At 41.8% G+C, this 24,768-nt stretch overlaps 1 protein-coding gene across 1 annotated transcript in view; it reads left to right on the top strand.

Moving 5' to 3' along the window:
- The first annotated feature begins 6,143 nt into the window (after positions 1-6,143).
- The window catches only part of LOC121315372 (kinesin-like protein KIF26B), a 180,388-nt gene continuing 161,763 nt past the window's right edge, over positions 6,144-24,768 (top strand). Inside the window, exons 1-2 of the mRNA XM_041249397.1 lie at positions 6,144-6,400; positions 8,941-9,333. Coding sequence (XP_041105331.1) covers positions 6,332-6,400; positions 8,941-9,333 — 462 coding nt within the window. The 5' untranslated portion in view covers positions 6,144-6,331. The remainder of the gene's footprint in view (positions 6,401-8,940; positions 9,334-24,768) is intronic.

The following is a 24,768-nucleotide window of genomic DNA, read 5'->3' as shown; positions in this document are numbered from 1 at the left end:
AGTTTTCTTGAGATCCTGGGATAAATGATCTTGTGATCTCGACATAACGAAGGCCTCAGTGAGATGTTTTTGACACAAATCAAAAGTATGTCTAAAAAATAAAATAATACAAGGTGTTTACAAACAAGAGGAAGTGTATGTGACCAAGCAAATGACAGAGGGTTCTTTTTGCAGGGGATTTATGACAACTTCCTGTTTCTGAAACATCCTGTTCATTAACCACTCTAATAAGAACCGAAGGAGAGCCCGTGTCAGAGGAGAACAGCATGTCATTAACCACTCTAATAAGAACCGAAGGAGAGCCCGTGTCAGAGGAGAACAGCATGTCATTAACCACTCTAATAAGAACCGAAGGAGAGCCCGTATCAGAGGAGAACAGCATGTCATTAACCACTCTAATAAGAACCGAAGGAGAGCCCGTGTCAGAGGAGAACAGCATGTCATTAACCACTCTGATAAGAACCGAAGGAGAGCCCGTGTCAGAGGAGAACAGCAAGTCATTAACCACTCTGATAAGAACCGAAGGAGAGCCCGTGTCAGAGGAGAACAGCATGTCATTAACCACTCTGATAAGAACCGAAGGAGAGCCCGTGTCAGAGGAGAACAGCATGTCATTAACCACTCTGATAAGAACCGAAGGAGAGCCCGTGTCAGAGGAGAACAGCATGTCATTAACCACTCTGATAAGAACCGAAGGAGAGCCCGTGTCAGAGGAGAACAGCATGTCATTAACCACTCTAATAAGAACCGAAGGAGAGCCCGTGTCAGAGGAGAACAGCATGTCATTAACCACTCTGATAAGAACCGAAGGAGAGCCCGTGTCAGAGGAGAACAGCATGTCATTAACCACTCTGATAAGAACCGAAGGAGAGCCCGTGTCAGAGGAGAACAGCATGTCATTAACCACTCTGATAAGAACCGAAGGAGAGCCCGTGTCAGAGGAGAACAGCATGTCATTAACCACTCTGATAAGAACCGAAGGAGAGCCCGTGTCAGAGGAGAACAGCAAGTCATTAACCACTCTGATAAGAACCGAAGGAGAGCCCGTGTCAGAGGAGAACAGCAAGTCATTAACCACTCTGATAAGAACCGAAGGAGAGCCCGTGTCAGAGGAGAACAGCATGTCATTAACCACTCTGACTGAAATTTCTCATATATGTTACGAGCTGCGAGAAATAGAAATGTAGGGTTATTCTTGTTTATTTCAATGATATTTGAATGCTAAGTTGATCTTGATGAAATAGTGCAGCCCTATATTTCAAGATATTGTCTTTCCAAATGAAATAATGGACCTGAAGTTAGTAGCTCTCCATCTTCATTCTTGTTTACGACACATACGTTTTTTCATACATGTCGTGAAACCATGGGGAGAATCCTCCTTAATTTTATGAGGTGCAATAGTATCTAAGGTGTTTGTTATAATATTGTTACAATTTTCCACCAGCTCTTCAGTCGATCCTGACTGAGTAAAAGATGAAGCGAGCAATGCTTCCAAGAACTTGTCAGTAGTTGACAAAACCACTTATATAAAGAAATATTGAACAGGGTAGAAACAGGGCTCGGTGTGTCTTCTGTAAAAATCCGGGTGTACGGGTGGCGGACACAGGGAGGCCAGCCAGTAGGGAGTTGCAGTATCTAGGCGGGAGAGTATCAGGGCCTGGATAAGGAGTTGTGTGGAGTAGTTGGTGAGGAAGGGTTGGATTCTTAGCATGTTGCTCAGGAAGAATCGGCAGGTGCGTGCTAGAGTGGAGATGTGCTAGGAGTAGGAGAGGCAGGGGTCCAAGGTTACTCTGAGGTTCTTGGCTGAGGAGGAGGGAGAGAGCATGGTAGATTCCAGAGGAATGCAGATAGAGAGATCAGAGGAGAGGGAAAATGAGGAGAGGAAGAAAAGGAGGTCAGATTTAGAGAGGTTGAGTTTGAGGTGATGCGAGTGTATCCAAGAGGAGATAGCAGACAGAGAGGTAGAGATAATGAAGGGTGAGGTCAGAGTGGGGAAGGAGAGGAAGATCTGAGCATCATCAGCATAGAAATGGTATGAGAAACCATAGGATGCGATGAGGAGGCCCAGGGAGCGGGTGTAGAGAGAGAGCATGAGAGGACCCAAGACTAATCCTTGGGGTACTCCTGTTGAGAAAGGGTGAGGTGTGGAGGTTGAGCTGCGCCAGGTTACCTGGTAGGTGCGGATGGAGAAGTAGGAGGAGAACCAGGCCAGAGCAGTGCCAGAGATTCCCAGGTCAGTGAGAGAGGATAGGAGAATAGAATGATCGACAGTGTCAAAGGCAGCAGAGAGATCGAGGAGAATTAGGACAGAGTAGAGAGAGGCAGCACGGGCAGAGTTTAGCGAGTTAGTGACAGACAGGAGAGCAGTTTCAGGGATTAAGCAGAGCGGAAACCAGATTGGAGAGGGTCGAGCAGAGAGGAGGGTCGAGCAGGATGGTAATTCTGGTGGGAGGTGGGGTTGAGGGTAGGTTTTTCGAGGAGGGAGTGATAGAGGCTTGTTTGAAGGCAGAGAGAAATTGGCCAGAGAGGAGAGAGGTGTTGAGAAGGGAGGAACATAAGAGCATAAGAAGAAAATAAGAAAGTTTACAAACGAGAGGAGGCCATTCGGCCATTCTTACTTGTTTGGTTGTTAGTAGCTTATTGATCCCAGAATCTCATCAAGCAGCTTCTTGAAGGATCCCAGGGTGTCAGCTTCAAAAACATTACTAGGGAGTTGGTTCCAGACCCTCACAATTGTCTGTGTAAAAAAGTGCCTCCTATTTTCTGTTCTGAATGCCCCTTTGTCTAATCTCCATTTGTGACCCCTGGTCCTTGTTTCCTTTTTCAGGTCGAAAATGTCCCTTGGGTCGTCATTGTCAATACCTTTTAGAATTTTGAATGCTTGAATTAGGTCGCCGCGCAGTCTTCTTTGTTCAAGACAGAACAGATTACATTCTTTTAGCCTGTCTGCATATGATATGCCTTTTAAACCCGGAATAATTCTGGTCACTCTTATTTGCACTCTTTCTAGAGCAGCAATATCTTTTTTGTAACGAGGTGACCAGAACTGAACACTAGAACACAACAATATTCAAGAGGAGATTTTACTAATGCATTGTACAGTTTTAACATTACTTCCCTTGATTTAAATTCAACACTTTTCACTATATATCTGAGCATCTTGTTGACCTTTTTTATAGCTTCCCCACATTGTCTAGATGAAGACATTTTTTAGTCAACAGAAGGAGATGAAGGAGAGTAGAGCAGTAGAAACAGCTTGAAAGAGACGAGTGGGGGGTCCAGGTTGCATGTGGTGGGTTTGTGGTCCTGGAGGAGGGAAGAGAGGTCAGAGTCTGAGAGGAGAGAGAAGGAGAAGGACAGTGAGTTAGTAGGGGAGACAGAGGGTATGGAGGGGGATAGGTGGTAAAGAGTTTGTGAATATCAGAGATTTTAGAGAGGAAAGAAGCAAAGTCGTCAGAGGAGATAGAGGAGGGAGGAGAAGGTAAAGAGATATTGAACAGGGTAGAATCAGGGCTCAGTGTGTCTTCTGTAAACCCATTATATAAAAAGATATTGAACAAGGTAGAATCAGGGCTCAGTGTGTCTTCTGTAAACCTGTTATATAAAGAGATATTGAACAGGGTAGAATCAGAGCTCAGTGAGTCTTCTGTAAACCCGTTATATAAAGAAATATTGAAGAGGGTAGAATCAGGGCTCAGTGAGTCTTCTGTAAACCCAGTTATATAGAGATATTGAACAGGGTAGAATCAGGACTCAGTGAGTCTTCTGTAAACCCAGTTATATAGAGATATTGAACAGGGTAGAATCAGGACTCAATGAGTCTTCTGTAATCCCAGTTATATAGAAATATTGAACAGGGTAGAATCAGGGCTCAGTGTGTCTTCTGTAAACCCAGTTATATAGAGATTTTGAACAAGGTAGAATCAGGGCTCAGTGTGTCTTCTGTAATCCCAGTTATATAGAGATATTGAACAGGGTAGAATCAGGGCTCAGTGAGTCTTCTGTAATCCCATTAAATAAAGAGATATTGAACAGGGTAGAATCAGGGCTGAGTGAGTCTTCTGTAATCCCATTATATAAAGAGATATTGAACAGGGAGAAACAGCCCCTTGTTGAAACCGCTGCATGGATATTATAATAGGAATTGAAGTATAAGCTACAAGAAAAAATATCATCATGTTGCATTTTGACAGTTTTGAATAACACTGTTTTGTGGCAGGAATATCAGGTCTGAATGTTTTTAATATTAAAGTAGTAAAATAGTTTCATTGTGTGTTCTTGGACCCCTTCTCCTCTATATCTACATGCTTCCCTTGGTCACCTCATCCACCAACACAACCTCATGTTTCACTCCTATGCTGATGACACCCAGCTCTACTTAAAACTCGACCCTGGGAGCCCCTCTACCATGGTCCGGCTCTCGTCTATCAATTTTCTTCAGCTGAACACTAATAAATCTGAACTCCTTCTAGTAGGATGTAAAACTCAACTTATGTAGCTGCCCTGAACCCCACAATACAAAGCCTTGGTGTACTTCTTGACAGCAATCTCTCCTTTAATGCCCACATCTCTTCCGTGGTCAAATCTTCCTTCTACCATCTTTGAAACATCTCCAAAGTCCGTCCCTACCTTTCCCTCCCAGATGCGGAGATACTTTGTTGACTTGACTACTGCAACTCTATATGGTGGTCTCCTGGCATGCACCCTAAACTGACTGCAGCTAGTCCACAATGCCGCTGCTAGGATCCTTACCAGATATAAAAAACATGATCACATGCCAGCCACTGGATGCCAGTCCCAGTGTTAACACTCGATTGGGCAGGGTCATAACAGAGGAAACAATACCCTCTTCATAGTAATAATCCAGTAACTCAGAGAACTCGATCATAGGTTATGTGACTAGCCAATAACCCTACTCTGTGTGGCCTGAAACAAGGCATGCCATTTCAAATATAACCTGCAGAGACCAGCTTTTGTTTCAAATGCTTTAGAAAGACAGAAACAAGCTGTTAATTGGTGGGCAAAGATGAATGAAGCATTAATTTTAATAAATTGACAAGCACTTTTATAGTTGTACTTTTTCTTTTTTTAATTAGATGGTTTGGACAAAAATAGAAACACCTGCAAAATGTGCACACACTTTTGAACAAATGTGCTGATCCTAAAATATCTGACTAATTAAATACACACGTGGAATCCCTGGGATGTGTCCTGTAATATTATTATATAACACCTGTGTGCACTAGACATCATTACCTGAGTCTTGGGAATTGCCAGCTACACCAGCATTTAGAATTAAAACTCATCAGGTATTCTGTGCTGCGATTCAATATAAGATTGGGTCGCTGCATAGGCACAGTCAAGAAAATTATAACCCACACATTTATTAATGAGGATATGAACGAACAAATCCACCGACATAATCAACACGTGAAGATCAAGCACCTAACACTGTGTGCCGGTGTCATTTGTGCATTTCTCAATGTAGTGATTAAAAGGACGACAATATTTACATCCGCTCGCGTTTAGATCAGTTGAATAGACCCCACTGCCCCAAATTCCCTTTAAATCTTTGAGTTACATTACCCAATCATAGACAGCAGAGGGCGCTGTGAAACTGCGTAAGAAGGTCAAAACGCACTCTGGTCTGAATGAGGTGTATATGCTAGGAAAGCACAGTTTGGAGTATGTATGGTGTAGCAGAAAAATTCCTTGTACTACATCATACACACACATTTTAATTATCTTTTACATTGTCATGTTTTAATATTTGAACCTGCTTATTAGTTTTAAACCTATTGAGGCCACAGTACACCCCGGATCGGAAGGTATGCGTTTTCTTTAGGTATTCCGTGTATCTCAGAATCAAAAAAATGCTAAATCTTTCTTTATTTATAAGAACATGTGCATCGACTGCAGCAAAAAAGGCATCGTACTTGAAGGCAGATTCTACTCTTTGAGCGACCGTGATACTGTTTAAGAATGGGTTAGTGCATGCCTTCGAGATTCACTATACTGCTCTCTCTCTCTCTCTCTCTCTCTCTCTCTCTCTCTCTCTCTCTCTTCTCCTAGCCTCTCTCCGCGACTCAGTTGGGAATTGAGTTTGTTCTGGAATGGGTTTTTTTTTTTTTTTTTAGGTTTTTTTTGTGTGATGTGATCTTTAAAAAAATGCAAGCGATCGAGATTTTAATGCCAGCGAAAGCAGAGCGCGCAGGAATCTGATTTCCTCTGAATGCGTACCTGGCTGCTGGATGTGGGTTTTCAGATTGCTTCGTGAATATACATACACGCTGAACTGGGATTCTTGGTTGATTAAGAAATAAGGAAAACAATGAACATGACTTCTGTGTCTGGAAATAAGGACAGGGCTGCCGTGTCAGCCAGAAACCGAAAATATGGGGTATGTTTGGCACAGTAATATGCAGAACGCGTATAGAATGATTGTTCACAATAATATTCAGAACGGGTATAGAATGATTGTTCACAGTAATATGCAGAACGCGTACAGAATGATTGTTCACAGTAATATGCAGAACGCGTATAGAATGATTGTTCACAATAATATTCAGAACGGGTATAGAATGATTGTTCACAGTAATATGCAGAACGCGTACAGAATGATTGTTCACAGTAATATGCAGAACGCGTATAGAATGATTGTTCACAGTAATATGCAGAACGCGTATAGAATGATTGTTCACAGTAATATGCAGAACGCGTATAGAATGATTGTTCACAGTAATATGCAGAACGCGTATAGAATGATTGTTCAACATGCTAATATATTGCTACTTAGTGGTTTGTCAGTCACAGGTAGAACCGTGTACCTGCGTGGTTTTGCTATATTCATTGAATTCGCTTTCATGTTCTATGTAGACAGCATTGGAACATGGATCATCTTTATTTTTAACAGTGTGTCGTTTATTCAGTGGGCTTTAATAAGAACTATATTGGCCATGTGTAGATGATCTAGCTCTGGCTTGATTGTTTTTCTTATTGATAAACAACTGCCTTTACTAATGAGATATGAATGTAAATTGACTGTATTGCATATCTATGGGAACCGGAATATCTGTCGGCAACTTGGGATGCAGGTCTTCATTGATTTGAAGGATTTTAATGCCACTGCATTCTTCATTGATTTGAAGGATTTTAATGCCACTGTATTCTTCATTGATTTGAAGGATTTTAATGCCACTGCATTCTTCATTGATTTGGGGGATTTTAATTCCAGTGTATTCTTCATTGATTTGGGGGATTTTAATGCCACTGTATTCTTCATTGATTTGAAGGATTTTAATGCCACTGTATTCTTCATTGATTTGGGGGATTTTAATTCCAGTGTATTCTTCATTGATTTGGGGGATTTTAATTCCAGTGTATTCTTCATTGATTTGGGGGATTTTAATGCCACTGCATTCTTCATTGATTTGGGGGATTTTAATTCCAGTGTATTCTTCATTGATTTGGGGGATTTTAATGCCACTGTATTCTTCATTGATTTGGGGGATTTTAATTCCACTGTATTCTTCATTGATTTGGGGGATTTTAATGCCACTGTATTCTTCATTGATTTGGGGGATTTTAATGCCACTGTATTCTTCATTGATTTGAAGGATTTTAATGCCACTGCATTCTTCATTGATTTGGGGGATTTTAATTCCAGTGTATTCTTCATTGATTTGGGGGATTTTAATGCCACTGTATTCTTCATTGATTTGGGGGATTTTAATTCCACTGTATTCTTCATTGATTTGGGGGATTTTAATTCCAGTGTATTCTTCATTGATTTGGGGGATTTTAATGCCACTGTATTCTTCATTGATTTGGGAGATTTTAATTCCACTGTATTCTTCATCGGTTTGGGGGATTTTAATGCCACTGTATTCTTCATTGATTTGGGGGATTTTAATGCCACTGTATTCTTCATTGATTTGGGGGATTTTAATGCCACTGTATTCTTCATTGATTTGGGGGATTTTAATTCCAGTGTATTCTTCATTGATTTGGGGGATTTTAATGCCACTGTATTCTTCATTGATTTGGGGGATTTTAATTCCAGTGTATTCTTCATTGATTTGGGGGATTTTAATTCCACTGTATTCTTCATTGATTTGGGGGATTTTAATGCCACTGTATTCTTCATTGATTTGGGGGATTTTAATTCCACTGTATTCTTCATTGATTTGGGGGATTTTAATTCCAGTGTATTCTTCATTGATTTGGGGGATTTTAATGCCACTGTATTCTTCATTGATTTGGGAGATTTTAATTCCACTGTATTCTTCATCGGTTTGGGGGATTTTAATGCCACTGTATTCTTCATTGATTTGGGGGATTTTAATGCCACTGTATTCTTCATTGATTTGGGGGATTTTAATGCCACTGTATTCTTCATTGATTTGGGGGATTTTAATTCCAGTGTATTCTTCATTGATTTGGGGGATTTTAATTCCACTGTATTCTTCATTGATTTGGGGGATTTTAATTCCAGTGTATTCTTCATTGATTTGGGGGATTTTAATTCCAGTGTATTCTTCATTGATTTGGGGGATTTTAATTCCAGTGTATTCTTCATTGATTTGGGGGATTTTAATTCCACTGTATTCTTCATTGATTTGGGGGATTTTAATTCCAGTGTATTCTTCATTGATTTGGGGGATTTTAATTCCACTGTATTCTTAATTGATTTGGGGGATTTTAATTCCACTGTATTCTTCATTGATTTGGGGGATTTTAATTCCACTGTATTCTTCATTGATTTGGGGGATTTTAATTCCACTGTATTCTTCATTGATTTGGGGGATTTTAATTCCAGTGTATTCTTCATTGATTTGGGGGATTTTAATTCCACTGTATTCTTCATTGATTTGGGGGATTTTAATTCCAGTGTATTCTTCATTGATTTGGGGGATTTTAATTCCACTCTATTCTCAATAGATGACAGAGGCTTTATCTCCAGCCAAGTCAGCCTCTTTCTCTCCGGAGACCTGGTATAGGAAAGCTTATGAAGAATCCCGAACCGGCAAACGCCCCACCCCCGAAGGAGCTGGCTCAGTCCTGGGCTCGTCTGGAACCCCGTCCCCAGGGTCTGGCACTTCTTCCCCGGGATCATTTACTGGCTCCCCCGGCCCCACTTCCCCGGGAATTGGAACGGGCTCCCCTGGATCTTTGGGTGGGTCCCCTGGATTCGGGACTGGATCTCCGGGCTCCGGCAGTGGGAGCTCCCCTGGATCAGATCGAGGGATCTGGTGTGAGAACTGTAATGCAAGGCTGGTGGAGTTAAAAAGACAGGCCCTCAAATTACTGATCCCAGGACCCTTCTCTAGCAAGGTAGGAAAAACAAAAACAAAAAACACTATTTGGGGGAAACGTGCTTAAATCAACGGTTGAATTATTAATATTATTATTATTATTATTATTATTAGTAGCCGTAATAATAATAATAATAATAATAATAATAATAATAATAATAATAATAATAATAATAATGCTGAAAGTATAAACATCTATTTTTAAATCTTTCCCCACTTTTCATGTTATTTCATTATTACTGGAGTCGAGTTTCGGTTCTGTTAGCACGCACAGACTGTTTTAACTATCGGTGCAGAAATGACGCCTCATTGGTATTGTTTTTCTAGCTTTGATGCTCCATGGCAGTTTAAGACTTTTATTCTTCATCCTTTCCTGACATTTTCATTAGCATTGGGGGATATACAGTACGTGAGTGTTTAGGTACAAATCCGATCTTTACATGGCAACCGTACGTGTTATTTAGCATAGAAACAGCTGACCACAATGAGTCCTACTCGCGTGAATTCCAGCTTTGTTTGCGTTGCGGTGCAGAGCAATTCTTCCAAGTGCTATCAGATCCTAATATTTGCAAAGCTAGATCAAAGCGCTTCTAAGCTCTGTTGACTGAAGGGGTTCAGAAAGCATATTCGGGATTAATAATGAAAGCTGTGCACGTTTTCCGACAGGTGGGATGGGTGCAGTGTATGTAATGGTGGTGGAATTAAGTATTTAAATGAGAAACCTATATTTAAATTTAAATGGACAGGTAGTAAAGGCAGAGAAAAACAAGACAGGCGTATTTTCAGGAGATACGGAGAAAGAAGAGAAGATACACATTTAATAATAATAATAATAATAATAATAATAATAATAATAATAATAATAATAATAATAATAATAATAATGTATTCATGAAATTATAGTTTCATGAATCAGGTTCACTTTATGAAAATGAATAACACAAGTGTATAATTGGATATCATAATAACCGCTGTGAAAGAATGACAGAGCTGTGAGTGATACTGCAATGATATCACAGCTTTATCCATTCCATACACTCCACTGTGAAAGAATGACAGAGCTGTGAGTGATACTGCAATGATATCACAGCTTTATCCATTCCATACACTCTGCTGTGAAAGAATGACAGAGCTGTGAGTGATACTGCAATGATATCACAGCTTTATCCATTCCATACATTCTGCTGTGAAAGAATGACAGAGCTGTGAGTGATACTGCAATGATATCACAGCTTTATCCATTCCATACACTCTGCTGTGAAAGAATGACAGAGCTGTGAGTGATACTGCAATGATATCACAGCTTTATCCATTCCATACACTCTGCTGTGAAAGAATGACAGAGCTGTGAGTGATACTGCAATGATATCACAGCTTTATCCATTCCATACACTCTGCTGTGAAAGAATGACAGAGCTGTGAGTGATACTGCAATGATATCACAGCTTTATCCATTCCATACACTCTGCTGTGAAAGAATGACAGAGCTGTGAGTGATACTGCAATGATATCACAGCTTTATCCATTCCATACACTCTGCTGTGAAAGAATGACAGAGCTGTGAGTGATACTGCAATTATATCACAGCTTTATCCATTCCATACACTCTGCTGTGAAAGAATGACAGAGCTGTGAGTGATACTGCAATTATATCACAGCTTTATCCATTCCATACACTCCGCTGTGAAAGAATGACAGAGCTGTGAGTGATACTGCAATGATATCACAGCTTTATCCATTCCATACACTCTGCTGTGAAAGAATGACAGAGCTGTGAGTGATACTGCAATGATATCACAGCTTTATCCATTCCATACACTCTGCTGTGAAAGAATGACAGAACTGTGAGTGATACTGCAATGATATCACAGCTTTATCCATTCCATACACTCTGCTGTGAAAGAATGACAGAGCTGTGAGTGATACTGCAATGATATCACAGCTTTATCCATTCCATACACTCTGCTGTGAAAGAATGACAGAGCTGTGAGTGATACTGCAATGATATCACAGCTTTATCCATTCCATACACTCTGCTGTGAAAGAATGACAGAGCTGTGAGTGATACTGCAATGATATCACAGCTTTATCCATTCCATACACTCTGCTGTGAAAGAATGACAGAGCTGTGAGTGATACTGCAATGATATCACAGCTTTATCCATTCCATACACTCTGCTGTGAAAGAATGACAGAGCTGTGAGTGATACTGCAATGATATTACAGCTTTATCCATTCCATACACTCCGCTGTGAAAGAATGACAGAGCTGTGAGTGATACTGCAATGATATCACAGCTTTATCCATTCCATACACTCTGCTGTGAAAGAATGACAGAGCTGTGAGTGATACTGCAATGATATCACAGCTTTATCTATTCGATAAACTCTAGCACTTGCTCATCTGTAAGCTACAAACAGGAGACCCTTTGACGAGACACCCACGGGGTCTACCTGCGGCGTCATCTGCAATTCCTTATTGGAATTTATTATAGCACGGAGCCTGTGTGAAATATGTTTCCAGCTCCTTGGGACTCTTCGAAACAGAACCATTTTAGATGAAAAATGCCACCTCGACACTTGATTTTTGTGTGGGATTTCTGTATAGGCTCAGCCACCACATTAACATTCAAGCACAGCGTGGAATATCGAATACGTTATTATTCCATCGCACATCATTTCAGCGAATAAAGGATTAGCACTTATTTCACAGTTGTATTGTTTTTTGTAACTGCCTCACGCAGTCATTCTTCAGACCATGGAGGATTAAGGGTATTGTGATTTGAATAATACTGAATAAAGCATGAAAAGCTGCAGGACTTCGCTTGGTACCAAACTCCTTGTGTAATCTTAAAGTAACACTAGGAGCAAAATTACATGCACTGTGTTTAATTGAAAGCCAAGTTTCTAACACAGTTGTATTATAACGTATTGCATTCATAAAATTGCCATATAACTGAAGGTGCTGTTCACACTGACCTCAGTGTCAGCAGGTAGGTGCTGTCCCAGGGAAGTTCTCCTTTGAGAGACAGCTAATACAATGTATCTCTGTGTGTATATTAATACTATATATATGTGTTATATATATATATATATATATATATATATATATATATATATATATATATATATATATATATATATATATATATATATGTGTAGTAGCAGAGACGTGTCTGGTCTGCAATTGACTAAATGAAGACAGCTCAAGTAAAAGGAACACGGTTAGGCAGTGTCAGCCACACAACAGACAACACATAACACACAACACAACCCCGAGCTGCGCGCAGGCAATTCATAAATACAGATCTCCCCCCGAGCCCTATTGGCTCACACACACACAAGAGCACATTTACATAAACACTGACCAATCGAACATGAGTGAGAGCAGCATTCTCACAATATATACATCTTGAATTATTTCAGTTAATAATGTCCCATCCCCAGTTGTAAATAGATTAATAAATACCCACATGGGATTTTAAAAACCTTTGTTTTCAGTGGATGCTTATGGTGTACTGATCCTAGGACATTAAATTCATGTTGTAAATATTTACGCTGACAACAGCAGTGGGAGGCAAAAGACTGGTATTGCACTGTGTTCACAGTGCTGAAGCTGGTGTGCTCTGTGTTCACAGTGCTGAAGCTGGTGTGCTCTGTGTTCACAGTGCTGAAGCTGGTGTGCTCTGTGTTAACAGTGCTGAAGCTGGTGTGCTCTGTGTTAACAGTGCTGAAGCTGGTGTGCTCTGTGTTAACAGTGCTGAAGCTGGTGTGCTCTGTGTTAACAGTGCTGAAGCTGGTGTGCTCTGTGTTCACAGTGCTGAAGCTGGTGTGCTCTGTGTTCACAGTGCTGAAGCTGGTGTGCTCTGTGTTAACAGCACAGCTGGTGTGTTATATGTTCACAGTGCTGAAGCTGGTATGCTCTGTGTTAACAGTGCTGAAGCTGGTGTGCTCTGTGTTCACAGTGCTGAAGCTGGTATGCTCTGTGTTAACAGTGCTGAAGCTGGTATGCTCTGTGTTCACAGTGCTGAAGCTGGTGTGCTCTGTGTTCACAGTGCTGAAGCTGGTGTGCTCTGTGTTAACAGTGCTGAAGCTGGTGTGCTCTGTGTTAACAGTGCTGAAGCTGGTGTGCTCTGTGTTAACAGTGCTGAAGCTGGTGTGCTCTGTGTTAACAGTGCTGAAGCTGGTGTGCTCTGTGTTAACAGTGCTGAAGCTGGTGTGCTCTGTGTTAACAGTGCTGAAGCTGGTGTGCTCTGTGTTAACAGTGCTGAAGCTGGTGTGCTCTGTGTTAACAGTGCTGAAGCTGGTGTGCTCTGTGTTAACAGTGCTGAAGCTGGTGTGCTCTGTGTTAACAGTGCTGAAGCTGGTGTGCTCTGTGTTAACAGTGCTGAAGCTGGTGTGCTCTGTGTTAACAGTGCTGAAGCTGGTGTGCTCTGTGTTAACAGTGCTGAAGCTGGTGTGCTCTGTGTTAACAGTGCTGAAGCTGGTGTGCTCTGTGTTAACAGTGCTGAAGCTGGTGTGCTCTGTGTTAACAGTGCTGAAGCTGGTGTGCTCTGTGTTAACAGTGCTGAAGCTGGTGTGCTCTGTGTTAACAGTGCTGAAGCTGGTGTGCTCTGTGTTAACAGTGCTGAAGCTGGTGTGCTCTGTGTTAACAGTGCTGAAGCTGGTGTGCTCTGTGTTAACAGTGCTGAAGCTGGTGTGCTCTGTGTTAACAGTGCTGAAGCTGGTGTGCTCTGTGTTAACAGTGCTGAAGCTGGTGTGCTCTGTGTTAACAGTGCTGAAGCTGGTGTGCTCTGTGTTAACAGTGCTGAAGCTGGTGTGCTCTGTGTTAACAGTGCTGAAGCTGGTGTGCTCTGTGTTAACAGTGCTGAAGCTGGTGTGCTCTGTGTTAACAGTGCTGAAGCTGGTGTGCTCTGTGTTAACAGTGCTGAAGCTGGTGTGCTCTGTGTTAACAGTGCTGAAGCTGGTGTGCTCTGTGTTAACAGTGCTGAAGCTGGTGTGCTCTGTGTTAACAGTGCTGAAGCTGGTGTGCTCTGTGTTAACAGTGCTGAAGCTGGTGTGCTCTGTGTTAACAGTGCTGAAGCTGGTGTGCTCTGTGTTAACAGTGCTGAAGCTGGTGTGCTCTGTGTTAACAGTGCTGAAGCTGGTGTGCTCTGTGTTAACAGTGCTGAAGCTGGTGTGCTCTGTGTTAACAGTGCTGAAGCTGGTGTGCTCTGTGTTAACAGTGCTGAAGCTGGTGTGCTCTGTGTTAACAGTGCTGAAGCTGGTGTGCTCTGTGTTCACAGTGCTGAAGCTGGTGTGCTTTGTGTTCACAGTGCTGAAGCTGGTGTGCACTGTGTTAACAGTGCTGAAGCTGGTGTGCTCTGTGTTAACAGTGCTGAAGCTGGTGTGCAGTGATCTGATTCAATAATGCAGGAAACATCAATCTAGATACTGCCACCATTTCATACTCAAAAGATTCGCACATCTTGGCACACAAAGAACCCTGGTTAATGATCTGCATGACAGCAGGATTTAGATTAGTCTTTGTTTAGATCAGCCGACTAAATCCAAACATGTTTAAGCACAGAATGGGATACAGCAGCACTGCCCTGTTATATTGCATGGGATACAGCAGCACTGCCCGGTTATATTGCTTCACTTGTCTGGGGTGAATGCATTCAAAGCTTGATGTCATTGAAAGCTGAAGGTCCTGATTGTTCAGCTGTTAGACCCCCAGTGCCTCCACAGTCACTCTTACTGCTTATTTAACATTTGAATGGAGCCTCAGTCACACAAGACAAGTGGAGACTCCTCTGCGGTGTGCAACACCAGAGCTGCTGATGAACGTCTCAAAATCACAAAGCAGTTCTGTTTGTTAATAATTATTGCATTTCCTTATTGTGAAAAACAAAACCTGTTGAGCACTTGGATAGCGATGTAGTGTATTGTCACTCTGTGTGGTTTTCACGCGGTCTGCAAGCCCTCAGCGTGCAGGTGCTTTGTTATAGTCATGAGGTTGAAAGGACTCTCATCTTCAGAGGCAGATGCATATAACTGGCACTCGAATGGCTCTTTAATGGGCTGAGTTCAGAATTGCACTGGCAGGGCCAGGTCATAGCCCTGGCTCAGATCTCCTTCCTATGTTGTGTAGTCTTGGAGACTGATAACAATGAACAGAAAAAATAAAGATTGATTGATTGATTGATTATAGCAGCTCTGCTAGCGCATTGTTGAAGCATTTATCAAACACTGCTTCACTTGATGGCTGCTATGCTATGATCTGATGCTTTTCTTAACTACCTATATGTTGAATAAATAAAAATGTAAAAAATCTGAAATGAATGAAGACTATTATATATTCAGCTATTATGCACTTGGAAGCATGTGGTTTATTTACAAAAACAAAGCATAAAAACGCATCAGGCTTATTAAAACGAACTCAACTCTTTGAATTCCGTTGAGGCACGCCTTCAGATCGGCTGTGCTCTTCCACAGGGCTTCTAATCTGCATGTTTAACATGGCAACCAAAACGACTGGCCTGGAGTGAACGCCCTAGTGTTTCCCAAGCCTCAGATCTCAAGTCTTCGTGAGGACTTGCTCTCCTCCATCTCTTCTCGTGTAGTGGGTGTGATTGATGTCATGACACTGGCCTTTAAGTCTTCGTGAGGACTTGCTCTCCTCCATCTCTTCTCGTGTAGTGGGTGTGATTGATGTCACGACACTGGCCTTTAAGTCTTCGTGAGGACTTGCTCTCTTCCAACGCTTCTCGTGTAGTGGGTGTGATGACACTGGCTTTGCAGGTCATTACTGTAGACCAGGTTTCCCAGCCTGTGTGTTTGAGTCATTGAGCTTCATGCAGCATCATATCTGTTGTTTATATCTAGATTGTAAAACTAAACTCCAGCAGATTTTCAATGTTTAAAATCCGCACACACAGTCAGTCAAGCACACACATGGATATCCTGCCTTTTCTTCCACTTTTTGCTGAGTAAGTTTCCCCTGTGTTTGTCTCATTTTCTGCTGATAGACCAGTCACCTGTACATGTAGTTGGGAAGGAAGGTGATTAGAGGTTTCAAAGATGCGTGCCTCATCATTTGGTTTGTGTAAAATGTTTAGAATTGCATTTGGGGGTGATTGGACTAGATTGAAACAGCCATTCAAATGATGCACATTTTTATTTAGTCGTTGCCAAAATTTTTTTTGTTATTTTCTCCCAATTTGAAATGCCCAATTATTATTTTAGGCTCCGCTCACCGCTACCAGCCCTGCGCTGACTTGGGAGTGGCGAAAATGAACGCACGCTGTCCGCCGAAGCTTGTGCCGTCAGCCGCCCGCTTCTTTACACACTGCGGATTCATCATGCTGCCACCCAGGAGCTACAGTGTCGGAGGACAACGCAGCTCCCGGGCAGCTAACAGGCAAGCCCGCAGGCACCCGGCCAGACTACAGGGGTCGCTGGTGTGCAGTGAGCCGAGGACACTCTGGCTGACCTAAACCCTCCCCTCCGGCGACGCTCAGCCAATTAAGCACCGCCTCCTGGGAACTCCCGTCCACGGTCTGCTGTGGAATAGCCCAGACTCGAACCGGCGACGTCCAGGCTGTAGGGCCTTTACTGGGAGCACATTTTGACTTTCTTATTCCAGGAATAATTGCAAGTCATGGACTAGGAGCTATGCAGAGATCTGAAGAATATACAAATCCACTTACTTGATAAAAACAGATGCTTGAATGATTACAATATTCGGGCAACAGATGGCATTATGCCACTAGAATAAAGGTAAGAAATAGCACACTAAAGGGAATGTGATTTATTTATAAGCCACTAATATCCATCTTTAATTTGGTGCTACAATAATATCAGAATGAAATGGACTCATCTAGAGACGCATTTTGGTTCTCAGATGGAGATAGATTCAGACCAGATTTCACTGCATTGTAAGGCTAAATGCTTCTTCTAAGTGTTTGGCAAACAGATATTTATTTTTAAAAAAGCTGTATTTTATTGTCCCTGGCTTTTTCTTTGATGTAAAACCAGTAACATGTCTCAAGGAGCAGTTGGAAGGAGGGGGAGGGGTAGAGGGAGGGAAAGGAAAGGAGCAGTTGGATGGAGGAGGGGGAGAGGAGGGAAAGGAGCAGTTGGATGGAGGAGGGAGAGAGGGAGGGAAAGGGGCAGTTGGATGGAGGAGGGAGAGAGGGAGGGAAAGGAGCAGTTGGATGGAGGAGGGAGAGAGGGAGGGAAAGGAGCAGTTGGATGGAGGGGGGGAAGGAGGGAGGGAAAGGAGCAGTTGGATGGAGGAGGGAGAGAGGGAGGGAAAGGAGCAGTTGGATGGAGGGGGGGAAGGAGGGAGGGAAAGGAGCAGTTGGATGGAGGAGGGGGAGAGGGAGGGAAAGGAGCAGTTGGATGGAGGGGGGAGAGAGGGAGGGAAAGGAGCAGTTGGAAAGTGTTACTGATGCTTTTCTAGAACCTCTAAGCAGGGGTGGGCAGTAAATAAATGACACAAAGAAAAATTAAAAAAAAACTGTTTGGTCAGTTGGATCTGAATTGGATGTAACATGGACATCATCTTCTTCTCAGTTTGAATCCTGAATGTAACATGGACATCATCTTCTTCTCAGTTTGAATCCTGAATGTAAGATGGACATCACCTTCTTCTCAGTTTGAATCCTGAATGTAAGATGGACATCATCTTCTTCTCAGTTTGAATCCTGAATGTAACATGGACATCACCTTCTTCGCAGTTTGAATCCTGAATGTAACATGGACATCATCTTCTTCTCAGTTTGAATCCTGAATGTAACATGGACATCACCTTCTTCTCAGTTTGAATCCTGAATGTAAGATGGACATCATCTTCTTCTCAGTTTGAATCCTGAATGTAACATGGACATCACCTTCTTCGCAGTTTGAATCCTGAATGTAACATGGACATCATCTTCTTCTCAGTTTGAATCCTGAATGTAACATGGACATCATCTTCTCAGTTTGAATCCTGAATGTAACGTGGACATCACCTTCTTCTCAGTTTGAATCCTGTTTATAATATTGACATCACATTCTTCTCAGTTTGCTGTGTGTTGGACAGTGTGAGAGACGTGTCCTATGGTCCTTTCAGCTTCAGGAGCTGGACTATTTCAGGGCTGAGGTATTGATGTTCTCCATTGATGTTTATTGGATAACAGGGCAGAGTGTTGAGGCTGTATAGTATATATTTCATTCTGTGTTGTGTGAATTGGTTTTATTGGAGAGCAGAGAGCATGGTGTTGAGGCTGTGCAGTATATATTTCATTCTGTGTTGTGTGAATTGGTTTTATTGGAGAGCAGAGAGCATGGTGTTGAGGCTGTGCAGTATATATTTCATTCTGTTTTGTGTGAATTGGTTTTATTGGAGAGCAGAGAGCATGGTGTTGAGGCTGTGCAGTATATATTTCATTCTGTTTTGTGTGAATTGGTTTTATTGGAGAGCAGAGAGCATGGTGTTGAGGCTGTGCAGTATATATTTCATTCTGTTTTGTGTGAATTGGTTTTATTGGAGAGCAGAGAGCATGGTGTTGAGGCTGTGCAGTATATATTTCATTCTGTGTTGTGTGAATTGGTTTTATTGGAGAGCAGAGAGCATGGTGTTGAGGCTGTGCAGTATATATTTCATTCTGTGTTGTGTGAATTGGTTTTATTGGAGAGCAGAGAGCATGGTGTTGAAGCTGTGCAGTATATATTTCATTCTGTGTTGTGTGAATTGGTTTTATTGGAGAGCAGAGAGCATGGTGTTGAGGCTGTGCAGTATATATTTCATTCTGTGTTGTGTGAATTGGTTTTATTGGAGAGCAGAGAGCATGGTGTTGAGGCTGTGCAGTATATATTTCATTCTGTGTTGTGTGAATTGGTTTTATTGGAGAGCAGAGAGCATGGTGTTGAGGCTGTGCAGTATATATTTCATTCTGTGTTGTGTGAATTGGTTTTATTGGAGAGCAGAGAGCATGGTGTTGAGGCTGTGCAGTATATATTTCATTCTGTGTTGTGTGAATTGGTTTTATTGGAGAGCAGAGAGCATGGTGTTGAGGCTGTGCAGTATATATTTCATTCTGTGTTGTGTGAATTGGTTTTATTGGAGAGCAGAGAGCATGGTGTTGAGGCTGTGCAGTATATATTTCATTCTGTGTTGTGTGAATTGGTTTTATTGGAGAGCAGAGAGCATGGTGTTGAGGCTGTGCAGTATATATTTCATTCTGTGTTGTGTGAATTGGTTTTATTGGAGAGCAGAGAGCATGGTGTTGAGGCTGTGCAGTATATATTTCATTCTGTGTTGTGTGAATTGGTTTTATTGGAGAGCAGAGAGCATGGTGTTGAGGCTGTGCAGTATATATTTCATTCTGTGTTGTGTGAATTGGTTTTATTGGAGAGCAGAGAGCATGGTGTTGAGGCTGTGCAGTATATATTTCATTCTGTGTTGTGTGAATTGGTTTTATTGGAGAGCAGAGAGCATGGTGTTGAGGCTGTGCAGTATATATTTCATTCTGTTTTGTGTGAATTGGTTTTATTGGAGAGCAGAGAGCATGGTGTTGAGGCTGTGCAGTATATATTTCATTCTCTTTTGTGTGAATTGGTTTTATTGGAGAGCAGAGAGCATGGTGTTGAGTCTGTGCAGTACACATTTCATTCTGTGTTGTGTGGGAGCCTTGATACCCTGTGGATAGCAGCTTGGGAAGTAGTTTCTCAGTGATTAGCCTTGACTTATTTTCAAAGTAAGATTGAAGTAACAACAGCAGTAAATTGAGTTGCGTGTTACTGCGCTAATCCTGGTAATTTGCTTTGTGGTACTGAGATCAGCTGTGATTCAGCAAATCCAATCTGTAACAGTTGGGCAATATTGATAATTATGGCTATTTACCAGTTTATTTATCATCACTATTTCACTGTTTCAGAATGAAACAGCATTGTGACGGTTGCCCTCCCAGTAGATTAAAGCGCTCGTGTGATCCTTTGGGTAAACATTATCACTGAGCCGTGTTTGAAATGTTATTCACCGCTATAGACAGCACATCTGGAGGTCAAACCAGAGCTCCGTGCTTCAGCTTGTTTGTAATGTTCTCATTCTACCGAAAAGGGCCATTTCAGTGCATTTCCGTGCCCACAGTAAATATGAAGCTTATCACAGAACTCATTTCTGTTTTATGTTGGGAAGGACGTGCCTAAGATAAATGAACTATAGATAAAGATTGTGTTGCCATGACAACAGTTTGACAACATCATCTTTTGTTGTGCTGAAGATGGCAGAACTGTCATTATTATTATTTGATTGTGTGGAATAGCTCGACAGCCTGTTACTGTAACACGAGGTCGATAATAGCAATGACATCGACCCGGTTAATTAAACACATAATAAAATGGCAAACCATGAAAATTTGTTCCTGATAATTATATAGCATTACCGTGCACAGGAATCCTCTGCAGAGCATAGCTCTTCCCAGTTTTCTACGCAGCACACTTTGCCCATTGTCACAGCACAACTAACTGAAGGGTTTGGGATAGTTTTAGCGTCTGTTAGCAAGTGAGCCTGCAGTGTGTTTAGTATGCCCAGGTTTCACTGCTGAATATCTGATGGAATCAGGCAGACACTGATTAATGGCTTCCTGAATGCTTCAGAAGCTTGTTTATGCACTGGGCTGCTCATTTCCAAAAGGACTATTAACCCTTAGTGGTCCATTTATTCAGTGCTTGTCAGGTGCGTCAGATCCAGTTTATTTTCACATGCGCTGTTTATTTTACATGCGCTATTTAAAACAATTTTTTTCAGAGGAAAATGTTTTAAAATGCACTGCGTGGCAAAAAGACATCAGTACTGCATCTCCAGCCAAGCCCCAGATACGCCCCCCTTTTTTCAGCTCCTATCGCTCTCACTTAGCCATTGAAAGGTTATCTTGGAAGAGGAGTTCTACAGCAGTAACAGTGTTCTTCCTCCTCGATTAGTAAATGACTGGCTGTTCAGACGGTAACAGTGCTCTTCCTCCTCGATTAGTAAATGGATAACTGTTCAGACAGTAACAGTGTTCTTCCTCCTCGATTAGTAAATGACTGGCTGTTCAGACAGTAACAGTATTCTTCCTCCTCGATTAGTAAATGACTGGCTGTTCAGACAGTAACAGTGTTCTTCCTCCTCTATTAGTAAATGACTGGCTGTTCAGACAGTAACAATGTTCTTCCTCCTCGATTAGTAAATGGCTGTCTGTTCAGACAGTAACAGTGCTCTTCCTCCTCTATTAGTAAATGGCTGGGTTCAGACAGTAACAATGTTCTTTCTCCTCGATTAGTAAATGACTGGCTGTTCAGACAGTAACAGTGTTCTTCCTCCTCGATTAGGAAATGGATAGCTAGTCAGACAGTAACAGTGTTCTTCCTCCTCGATTAGTAAATGGCTGTCTGTTCAGACAGTAACAGTGCTCTTCCTCCTCGATTAGTAAATGACTGGCTGTTCAGACAGTAACAGTGTTCTTCCTCCTCGATTAGGAAATGGATAGCTAGTCAGACAGTAACAGTGTTCTTCCTCCTCGATTAGTAAATGGCTCTGTTCAGACAGTAACAGTGCTCTTCCTCCTCGATTAGTAAATGGCTGTCTGTTCAGACAGTAACAGTGTTCTTCCTCCTCGATTAGTAAATGGCTCTGTTCAGACAGTAACAGTGCTCTTCCTCCTTGATTAGTAAATGGCTGTCTGTTCAGACAGTAACAGTGTTCTTCCTCCTCGATTAGTAAATGACTGGCTGTTCAGACAGTAACAGTGCTCTTCCTCCTCGATTAGTAAATGGCTGGCTGTTCAGACAGTAACAGTGCTCTTTCTCCTCGATTAGTAAATGACTGGCTGTTCAGACAGTAACAGTGCTCTTCCTCCTCGATTAGTAAATGGATAGCTATTCAGACAGTAACAGTGTTCTTCCTTCTCGATTAGTAAATGACTGGCTGTTCAGACAGTAACAGTGCTCTTCCTCCTCGATTAGTAAATGACTGTCTGTTCAGACAGTAACAGTGTTCTTCCTCCTCGATTAGTAAATGACTGGCTGTTCAGACAGTAACAGTGCTCTTCCTCCTCAATTAGTAAATGGCTGGCTGTTCAGACAGTAACAGTGCTCTTTCTCCTCGATTAGTAAATGGCTGTCTGTTCAGACAGTAACAGTGCTCTTCCTCCTCAATTAGTAAATGGCTGGCTGTTTAATCACATCCCCATTGTGGATGCATGATCAACACAGTACAACAAACTGTATCCATTTCAACATTTGACATCCGACCAAAGTTTACTGAGCAGTGTAGAGAGTTCGGATTTGTTTTGCGATCGAACAAAACAAATTAAACCTGAAAACCCTAGTCCGGTTTTCACATCCAATGTCAAAGGGTCAGTTTACATGTGAAGTGGTGATGTGCGTGGCCAGAAAAAAAACAGCCAAATGTGTAAATATTGCAGGGGAACAGGTCAGTTGTTACTGTGGGTTCCAAGACAGCAAAAAGTGGGCAGTTTTATGGTTAGCAGTGGTGTATTTCACCTTAATGATAATGCAGGCAGCTTTTTTATTGTTGTTTTTTTGCTGTGTGTCTGTCTTGTAATGCTGTACAAGTGGGTTTACAGTTCTGTATAAAACCACTTACACATGTACCATGATAAAACCACTTACAAAAAAATACCACGAGCTGCGGTCTACATGTGTTACAGTGTTAAAGCAACTGTTTGCGAATACCCTTGCTGTAAAAACTACACTAAAGTTAAACTCGAAGAGAAAGTGTGCTGCTTAAACATCTGTAACTAAATTAATTCCCATGGTTTTTTTGATGCCAACTATGTCTGAAGACAATGCGTGTCCGCCCGATTCTGGGGGAGAAAATACTTTAATTCAACTGGATAGTTTCTTTTAAGGATTTTAATCAAACCACTAACATTTTGATTTGTGTAACTGTGGAAGGGGTGTGGGTAATTCACTGACTAGGAGACACACAGTTGTAATTGAAAACACCACACAGGTGCCCAGTTTTATTTTAGACCAGTTCTTACTTTTTCCGGCAGAGGGCACTGTTGACCGTGGGCTGCCTATCAACGATGATAGACAGCACCACGGAAATACCACAGCTGGTAAGCGAACAGCAAGTGCACTCGCAGGTGCTCAAAGAAATAATAATGAAAACAGAAGGCGAAAAGAACAAGGAAAAATAAAACAGTAATAAAACTACAAATAAAAGGTGCTGCACTCGGCAGCGTTATCCCGGTCGCCGCTACCCGCACGACCCGGATCACCGTCCTACTCTGTCGGCTAACTAGCCTGCTCTTTTACAATACGCCGGGGTCTGCCCAAGGGTTCCTCGCTCTCTCTGTCTCGCTGTGAAACTCTTTCTTTTCTCTCGGCTGATTCCTGGTCCTGAATCAGAGCTTCCGTACTCTCGTTGCGTCTAAGTGGGCAGACCTGAGGAAACAGCAGAGCATTTATTTATAGGGCTAGCAATCTGCCAAGACTCTCCTCTCAGCCATTCAGAGAGGGGGAAAGTCCACACACCTACCTTCCCACCTCCCTGTGTCACTGCAATGACTCACAGGCGGTTGTTGGAAGACTGCAGCCCTCTTCCTGCAGTACTGTGAACACGCCAGCAGAGTCAGCACAGATCTCTCTCTGCTACAGTAACATATGTTACAACCTGATCCAATATATTCTGTATTGCCTGAATGAAAGGGAAATACATATAATGTCTGTGTGGGTTTTCAGCTTTGGTGATTTGCAGTACCTGTTGGTCAGTTTCAGTATTTTAAGTCGTAACATAAATTAGCTGAAACAGTATTCACTACTAACGACATGACACTAATGACATTTGAAAAACAATTTGGTCAAGAGCAATCAAACATATTAATAAACTACCAGGCACAAGGTATTTAGAAATCACAGCTTAGATTATCTCGTGTACCAGTTCTCTGTGTGTGCATGGAAACAACATTTACACGAACCATCTGTGAAAATAGCACGAGAACTAATTGATACGTAAATTAGCACAGCTTCATTCGCATGACGTCAGATGAGAAGTGGAGTTTTCACAAGTAAAATAAACTGAGCGAATGGAAACCTGAAAAAGCATTTTGCATTTTTCTTGAGCAAATATCTTCAGCTAAAAAAAAACATGCATGAAAACTCCACCAATGAAACCTGACACTGTACCTGAAAACAAAACAGGTTGCCAGGAAAAGAAAGGACGGAATAAATACACATCAAGAGGAATTTCTTAGAATTCAGTGCTATCTGATCTCCATTGTTGTGATAATATTATGTTGAGTGTACAGTACCTGATATTGTAAAAGAACAGCTTACAATTCAAGAAAGAAAAGGCTCCCGGCAGCAGAGAGCCACACTTCAAACCGCAGGCAGTGTCTGATTGGCACAAGATCATATGCAGTAAAGCTTACAAGGTTAAGCATTGTAAGAAGACATCCTAGTGCCCTAGTTCCTGTAAG

Source organism: Polyodon spathula, chromosome 5 (genome assembly GCF_017654505.1).
Source record: "Polyodon spathula isolate WHYD16114869_AA chromosome 5, ASM1765450v1, whole genome shotgun sequence".
Lineage (NCBI taxonomy): Eukaryota > Metazoa > Chordata > Actinopteri > Acipenseriformes > Polyodontidae > Polyodon > Polyodon spathula.
The sequence above is the reverse complement of the archived record's forward strand: the minus strand, read 5'-3'. Positions and strand labels throughout refer to the sequence as shown.